Here is an 8,599-nt window from a genome sequence, read left to right as displayed (position 1 = left end):
CTAAAACACTGCATTATTGCAACAACAATAAAGGAAAATCCCAACACACCTATAATATTTTCAATTTAAGTGTATTTTTGTCTATAATGTAAGTGGTAATTTATTGTGAATTGACTATTCCCAGAGTACACATGTCATGTCTTATTTCAGAACAACAGTGGTAATGTTACCTATTAAAACAACAACATTGAACTTCATGTCACTGCCTTGCTGTACCCATGACATTCAACGTGCACTGCAATACCGTGGGGGTGTGGTGGGGATATGTAGGAGGAGCTAGTTTGGAACTGGACCGGACCCTTCTAAAAGCATTGCCTCTCACCCACTATGGCCCACTCCGCCTTAGTAGCTGCACACAGCGGAGCACAGCAAGCCCTTCTGGACATCATGGGACTCACACAAGACCCCAACTTCCACAAGCTGCAGGACTGGTTCACAGCCCACGCCCTCAACCTCAACATGAGGCATATGTTTAATGATGACAAGGAGAGATTCAACAAGTTCAGGTACAGAGCTTTCCAAAAACATAATATCATAATATTAAAGGCTAGATGTCAAACCACCCATCAAAAACAGGATAATTCCGTTAGTTATATAACATACACAGAAAATAGCAAAATCATTGCTGTACATTCATTGATGCCTTTCTCACAGTCTAATACTTAAAACTGAGGATGGAGACATTCTTCTGGATTACTCAAAGAATCTCATCACTGCTGAAGTCATGAAGATGTTGCTTGATCTGGTAAATTAATTTCTATATTGATTATTGGTTCCGTTTAAAATTATTGTGTCGATTGGCTTATTATCTCCCGAATAATACAATTTGAAAAGCTCATGTATGCAACACTGAGATGGAAATATTATTGTTGCTGCAGTGAGATTCTATTCATCTGATATATATATATATAAGAGGAAAATATACACACAGTATAAATGCATTGTTTGCTGTGGGATTGACTTTTATAGCCATTTAATTTTTTACCCATTAAATGATACCGCTGTCATTAACCTGCATTTGTTGTCTTCTGCAGGCCAAGTCACGAGACATTGAAGCTGCCAGAGACAAGATGTTCACTGGAGAGAAGATCAACTTCACTGAGGTGCTCATTGCGGACTAAATGCCAGCAGTTGCTTGACATACTCCTGTGTTTATTCCTTGACAGCGCATTTACATGTGACAAAATGGTTCTTCCACCTAAACTTCTTTTTTGGCTTGTTAGAGAATAACAATGAATGCAATGGAAATTGGAAAAACCCTTGATCAATACCACAATGTGAGTCTCTGAATTTGTGTCTGCCCGTGTTGTGTTTATCTAGGGCCGAGCTGTGCTCCATGTGGCTCTAAGGAATCGGTCCAACACTCCCATCATGGTGGAGGGCAAGGATGTGATGCCAGATGTAAATAAGGTTCTAGAGAAGATGAAGGGCTTTTGTCAGGTGAGCACAAAGATTATCAATCACACGCTGCCCAGGAACAGTTCAATAGTCCTTCCCATGTCTCCCATTGCTGTATTCAGTCGAGAAATCCACTCAGTGTTTATTATGATTGTGCTTATCTTTTGCAGAGAGTTCGCAGCGGTGAGTGGAAGGGCTTCACGGGAAAAGCCATCACAGATGTTGTCAATATTGGCATCGGAGGATCTGACCTTGTGAGTGTAATTTATGGAAAAGATGCCTTGTTGATGTATTTCATTGAAATTTTCAATAAGCCATGCGACACTCAGTGCAGCCACAGATTGATTTGAAATTCTTTGTTGAATTCTCTTGATATCCAGGGGCCATTGATGGTGACTGAGGCACTTAAGCCGTACTCAAAGGGCGGGCCACGAGTGTGGTTTGTGTCAAATATCGATGGAACTCACATCGTCAAAACCCTGGCTCAGCTGAACGCTGAGACGACCCTCTTCATCGTTGCATCCAAGGTAATCTCTCCTGGATTGGCATTCATGTCTGGATAATTGCTTATCAGCCTTAGCATAAGTAGCATGCAAAGAGCAGCAACAGCTAAAAGATCGACAACAGTTTGTGAACTCATTCAGGAGAATCCTTGCCTTATATTAAGTATTAAACATCTTAAAGCAGGCAGACAGATTGTGTCGGTATCTGCTGGTGTGTCATTTTTTAATGGAACACTCTAGTTCTTCTTGTGTAGGCATTATATGTGGAGATCTGATTATTACTTATTTGGCCAATCTAATATTCTAATTAAAGACATTCACCACCCAAGAGACCATAACCAACGCCGAGTCTGCCAAAGCATGGTTCCTCGAACATGCCAAGGATGTGAGTATGCGGCCGCCTCATTCAGCAGCAGCGTTTGCCCGTTTGTCGATATTCTCCATCCGTATCCTGTGTATCTTCCCATAGAAAACTGCTGTTGCCAAGCACTTTGTGGCCCTTTCCACTAATGGAGTAAGTCACAAATCCCTTTTCCCAGGTTAGAATCAAGAACTGCCTCTCGAAATATCTGACGCTAACTTTTCTGCCTCCCCTTCAGCCTAAAGTGACGGACTTCGGCATCGACACAGAGAACATGTTTGAGTTCTGGGATGTGAGTCCTCTCTAAGCAGACTGCAGGTCCTGTATTCACCAACAGACTGTGACGGGGCAACGGGCAGCAGCTATAAATAAGCAGGGCTTTTGACCTGTGAAGTAGGTGGGACGAACACTCAGCAGCTGCTGCTGGGTAATCAGAAGCCTCTCTTTTCAGACTCGGTTATTATTGGTAGCGACCTTCTCTTGCAGAGGTCACTGTAAAGGCTGGGTGCACCAAAGGTCAGAAAGACACATTTAGCCACATTGTTGATATTTAATTGAGAGAAGGTTCAATATGGCATTTATGTAAAAAAAAAAAAAAAAAGAAAGATATTTAGTTTTTTTTAAAATCTCTAAGAGAGCAGAAAGACTTGACAAACTTGACAGGGGGGTTTTGCTAAATATTACAATTGAAATTACAAAGGGCCAACTACAATGTTTTAATCTTGTTAATGCTCATTAGAGATGCAGATATCCTGTATGTTCTGCATAAACAGAAGTTCATTACAAAAATGTGTATCCTCTACTGTGAGCACAACATGCTTCTCTTTCATCAAAACTTCATGAGGATTTTTGGACAAGGTATGGATATATTTACAGAGTGTCTTTTCTTCTAGTGGGTAGGTGGACGTTTCTCCCTGTGGTCTGCTATTGGGATGTCCATTGCCTTGCATATTGGTGTGTAAAATTGTATTGTTTTTGCAGCCACATGAAACCAACTTAAAATCAACGTTTTGTTCAATCAATTCATGTTTCTGCCGAACTTCCTCTTTTCATCAGGCTTTGACAACTTTGAAAAGCTTCTTTCAGGAGCTCATTGGATGGTAAGGTACTTTTTACTTTCTGTTTTCCACCTGTAGAACATATTCACACATATCAGCCAACCTGAGCGGGCGGTGCAGAAAGCATTGGACATAATAGAGCATCCCTCTATCTGCTGCAGGACAACCACTTTCGCACTGCTCCTCTGGATAAGAACGCTCCTGTTCTGTTGGCTCTGCTGGGCATCTGGTACATCAACTTCTTCCACAGTGAGAGCCATGCCATGTTACCCTATGACCAGTACATGCACCGCTTTGCTGCCTACTTCCAACAGGTTAGACCTGTCTGTCAGACTAGACTTAACACGGCGATAGAAACAGAGTCAGAATTCTATAAATCCACTAAAAAGAATGCTTCAATAGGAATATGTTCTTTATTAAGGGTGACATGGAGTCAAATGGAAAGTACATCACTAATCAGGGAGCACGAGTAAACTACCACACCGGGCCAATCGTGTGGGGAGAGCCAGGAACCAATGGACAGCACGCCTTCTACCAGCTCATCCATCAAGGTAGCATCAATCAAGATCATTCCACAGCAGAGACATTTACACGAGTCAGTGTGTCGGGGCTTATTGTCCCATTTGTATTTGTCTAGCTGGCTAGCTGGGTAACTTGTGTCATTAATCCCGACCGACTTTGTCCAGGAACGCGCATGGTGCCCTGTGATTTCCTGATTCCAGCTCAGTCACAACATCCCATCAGGGACAACCTGCACCACAAGGTATCGCTGCATTAGAGGACTCAGGACTCATTTGAAACACGCTTATGAAATAATGATCCAAAAAACATCTGCAGCAGTGTGCAGTTACCAAAAATATTAAACACCCAGGAAACCTTAAATATATATATATATATATATATACAGCATTTCAGAGATTGTCCTTCACGATCACATATTTGTCCAGCAGAAGTAAAAAAAAAACCTGAACCTTGATGTCAATCCGACCTCTACAGAGCTCTTGCCCTTTTGCAGCCATATGCAGATGAATATGTGATCCGCTAAATAATGAGGAAATTCACAGTTCAGCTTTGTGAAAAGGTGTGCTATGGATATATATACACCTATTGGTAACATGAAAACTACGGGCATCTGCGATATACACTGTATCTGTAAGTTGGGTGACCTTGTTTTATGTGGATATAGATCCTCTTTGCCAACTTCTTGGCCCAGACAGAAGCCCTGATGAAAGGTAAGACCACAGAGGAGGCCAAGAAGGAGCTTGAGGCCAGCGGACTGAGCGGAGAGGCCCTGGAGAAAATCCTGCCACATAAAGTAAGTGGGAACAAAGATTGACTGTGGTAAAGAAAGAGATTTATAACGATGCTTAAACTTAAACCTCAATTTAAAACTTTAAATTATCTGACTACAGTCAAATATTAGGGTTCCCCCCACCCCCTCCCCCCAGTGACATTGTCCAACACAAAGATCCAAACCTTTTGAAGGCTGTTTGAAGCCGTGCACACAGTGATTCATATGGGTTACATGTCTCCCCCCCTGTTTGACAGGTATTCCCAGGGAACAGGCCAACCAACTCAATCATCTTCAATAAGCTGTCCCCACACACTCTCGGAGCACTCATAGGTGAGTGTCAGCGGCGTGTCCTTATACACGTGCAGATCCTCACCTTAAATAAAATGATAGTGTGTTAGTCGTAGTTTTGTTTAGATTCTATGGATAGTTTGGAAAAAGTCTAACAGTGAGTGATTTTGTTTTAATTGCTTGAATGTCTGAAACAATTCCAGCCTCTATTTCTCTTTGTGACTTATTGTTTATGCCACGCCAGTTTTATTCTACTGATTTCTTTTTTCCCCGCAAGTTGATTTGAAAAAAAATCATCTCACATGTTTATCAGCGTGTCTTCACCTCTATTTAAAGCACACATTAAAAGATAATTATGTCCTTATCTCTGTGCGTTACATTCCTCAACTGTGTACCGTAACATCTGATATGACTACTAATTAGACTATAAGACATAACTTTAAGAAAAAAAACACAATTCTAAAAACGTACAGATGTGGTTTAATCAGGAACACTGTTGCATAGCAACCAGCAGTCTGCTGGAAGTTGGGTTGTGTTATGTACAATTTTCTTTTTGTATGTGTTCAGCCTTACTTTGTCTTATTTCACAGCGATGTATGAGCACAAGATCTTCATCCAGGGGGTGATGTGGGAGATCAACAGTTTTGACCAGTGGGGGTGAGACAGTTTACAAAACATAATATATGCATACAGCTAATAACAGTGTAGTTTTGTGCCATTCACATTTCCTTAACACTTTTTAAGCAGCAACCAGTCATCATTTGGTTACGCAGCCAAGATTTATTTAAGCCCACATAACGTAATTTCAGATCCAAATGAAGTTTCCAAATTTCCCAGAAATGCTAAATGTGTCAGGCTCAATTTGGAGATAGAAATGTGAAGTAAAACTTAGTCACCTGAAAAGAATGACTGTTGAATGATGTATAGAATCTTACTTTTGAATATTTAACTTTTGAGCATGCACACACACATGTAAAATATATTTATGACATTATTTATGATAATTTCAGGGAAATAAAGGATGCCTGGATGGGATTGGTGTTAATTAAAGTATTGGTGACATTTTTCAGATTGTGTAAGGACTGTTGAAAAAAGAATCCCGGAAATTTCATCTTCTATTTTATGCATGAACTCTTTCAAGTCTGAAGACATCTGTAAATGAGCTTTTTGAAAATACTGGGACATAAATAGCAAGCTCACACTGCTCATGTGGCAAGAGCAGATGAAAACCTTTGGTATGTGCTTCAAGTATCTGCATGCTGAACTCACAGCGCTCTGCTGTCTCTTCCCTCTGCATGACTAGAGTCGAACTGGGCAAGCAACTCGCAAAGAAGATCGAACCTGAGCTCGCAGACGCTGCAGAAGTCCACTCTCATGACTCGTCCACCAACGGACTCATAAACTTCCTCAAGAAGAACTTTGCATGAGTTGAATTACAACAAGAAAAGGCATCACATCATGATCCGTCTCATTAGGTCATGAACTGCAAGAGCAAGGAGACCCGCAGACGCAGCTGGTCACTTCCACGCCGAAGGATGTTTGTAGTCTCCTTACAAATATCGAGACTCCCTGTACTGTCGCTTCTACATTAGTTTATCGCTGTGAAGGAAAAATCTTTTTTGTATTAGAGTGCCGTGGGAGGCAAAATGAAACATGCTTTTACTGCTTTTCACATCACAAGAACAGTTTCTGGAATAAATAAATATGAAAATATAATAAATGTCTTTTTTCAATGATACCCCATCCCCACCCCCATCATCACCAAAAACACTGTTAAAAAATGCATCAGTATATGACATGGACTCCATTCCAAAGAGAAGTGTAGACTATTTTGGATGTGAACTATGTTCCACATTAACTCACCTTTCCACATAAAATATTAAAAATATCAAAATAGTAAAAGGAAAATCTCCCTATCGTGATTGTTTTAAAATATTGATGAAGTAAATATATCTTTGTGAGATCAAAAAAAACAATTAAAACAACATGTTTCAATGGAAACCACACAAAACAAAAGTAGTAGAAAATTCTTGATATCAAAAACTGCCCAATGTGGTCAATATGCATGTGGGCTGATGAAGCTACAGTTATACTCTGAACAAGATGCAGACTCTTATATTATTAATTATAAACCTTAAAAATAATGTTCAAATGGAAACTAAAAAAAAGTAAAATCTTTTGAAACTTCAAAATGTGAAAATTCATTATGATTAATATGTGTGTGAAGCTAGCATTTACAGTATCCAGCTAAAGAAACACTTTATCATGAACAGATGGCTGGACAGAGCAACACACTGATGACTGCTATCCTGCAAACAGTTTTGATATCAAGAGGATTAAAATGAACAGATTAAAACAGGTACAATTCCATATATTCTGATGTACAAATGACTGTTTCTTGTCAGCTTGTTTGAGTGACGCGTCACTAGATGGCATCAGTGTGCCAGTTTCATTCAATGGGAGCAAATGATCCTTCCAGTAATGTACCATTTATTCAGTGCATTTATTCAGTGGAACAAAAGGTCAAAGGTCAGTGCATCTAAACTCTTCCTCCCCACAAATCCCAGGACAGCGTCATCCATTTAGAAAGAAAAACAACCAACAGCACAAAACACTATCTGGAAAGCCAGTCCTCACTGATACTTGATCTTCATGGCATCAAGCTTTAATTCTGCATACTTTCTCAGTATTGCGTGCAAAAATGTGTCTCTGATTTCCCTAGCACACATGCAATCGTGTATAATAATGACATGAGACATGTTACACATAATCATGAGATTATATTCATTAAAAGATCAGCTATGTTTCACTCCTCACACTTGGTATAATTACAGGGTGTGCATGAAGACAAACAGAAAGTTTAAGAATATCCTAGACCCCAGACACTGCTGGATATTCCATGCTGTTGCCAGGCAACCATACTTTCCTTCAAATAAAACTTGTCCCTTTCATTTCCAGCTGCAAAATGATACAGTATAAAGTGAGTTTGACAAAGGATAGAAAACCGTTCCTCGTTGCCAGGCTGTGGAAAATTATCAACAGAAACCTCTTCATTTTCTTCAGATAAAAAATACATGATTGTAACTTCCTTTTTTTCCCCCCATCAAGCCACACCATACATCACATTTCTGAATGAAAACATTTAATGCAGAGACTCAGGTCGCTCATGGATGCAGACATACATGGAATCCCTCACTCATTCTGCTTGAGAAGGCTTGAGGCTGAAATGAGCAAGCAGCTCGTCAGCATGAGGACAGTAAGTGATGCGACTCAGCCTGAGTTCAGCAGAGGGCAGAATCAAATACCAGCGTGACGGGATGAAAGAGGTTCTGTGTGCGTTCCTGAGATGTTTGTTGAACAATAGCTGCTGCATAACCTCACATTCCATTCCATGCTTTATTGGTTGAGTCTGTCAGTCATTTTTTTCCCTCTCCTGCCTGTTAAAGCACTGCCCTCCTGGCCCCGCTCAGGGTCGCAACTTGCCCTAGTGCGGTGGTTGTCATGGTGACATCACCCCTTGCCACATTCAACTGTCTCAAGTTCATGGCGGTGTCAAATAAAAGGCCGAAGCGCGGTTTGGGATTCCTCTGAGGTGACTAACTACACCCTCCGGGGCTCTCATGCTGCAGTGGAGTTGAACATCTTCTCAGAGGAAAGTTCTCCATCCATCATGAGACAGCGCTGGGGGGCAGTTTGA

At 40.6% G+C, this 8,599-nt stretch overlaps 1 protein-coding gene across 1 annotated transcript; it reads left to right on the top strand.

Moving 5' to 3' along the window:
• The first annotated feature begins 349 nt into the window (after positions 1-349).
• On the top strand, positions 350-6,622 carry gpib (glucose-6-phosphate isomerase b). The gene is made up of 18 exons (XM_068742009.1): positions 350-506; positions 655-745; positions 1,035-1,103; positions 1,321-1,440; positions 1,569-1,652; positions 1,779-1,925; positions 2,215-2,286; positions 2,371-2,415; positions 2,501-2,554; positions 3,156-3,216; positions 3,319-3,362; positions 3,482-3,634; positions 3,742-3,871; positions 4,007-4,083; positions 4,507-4,635; positions 4,869-4,944; positions 5,493-5,559; positions 6,206-6,622. The coding sequence occupies exons 1-18, from the start codon at positions 388-390 to the stop codon at positions 6,327-6,329; spliced, it is 1,662 nt and encodes a 553-aa protein (XP_068598110.1). The 5' UTR covers positions 350-387; the 3' UTR covers positions 6,330-6,622.
• Positions 6,623-8,599: the final 1,977 nt, after the last annotated feature.

Source organism: Brachionichthys hirsutus, chromosome 1, assembly GCF_040956055.1.
Source record: "Brachionichthys hirsutus isolate HB-005 chromosome 1, CSIRO-AGI_Bhir_v1, whole genome shotgun sequence".
Taxonomy (NCBI): Eukaryota; Metazoa; Chordata; class Actinopteri; order Lophiiformes; family Brachionichthyidae; genus Brachionichthys; species Brachionichthys hirsutus.
This window is presented reverse-complemented; position numbering and strand designations above follow the sequence as displayed.

Coding starts and splice junctions, on each gene's coding strand:
- gpib (XM_068742009.1), top strand. CDS start 388: ATGGGACTCACACAAGACCCCAACTTCCACAAGCTGCAGGACTGGTTC. Junction 507..654: donor GAGAGATTCAACAAGTTCAG/GTACAGAGCTTT, acceptor CCTTTCTCACAG/TCTAATACTTAAAACTGAGG. Junction 3,217..3,318: donor GTCCATTGCCTTGCATATTG/GTGTGTAAAATT, acceptor TCTTTTCATCAG/GCTTTGACAACTTTGAAAAG.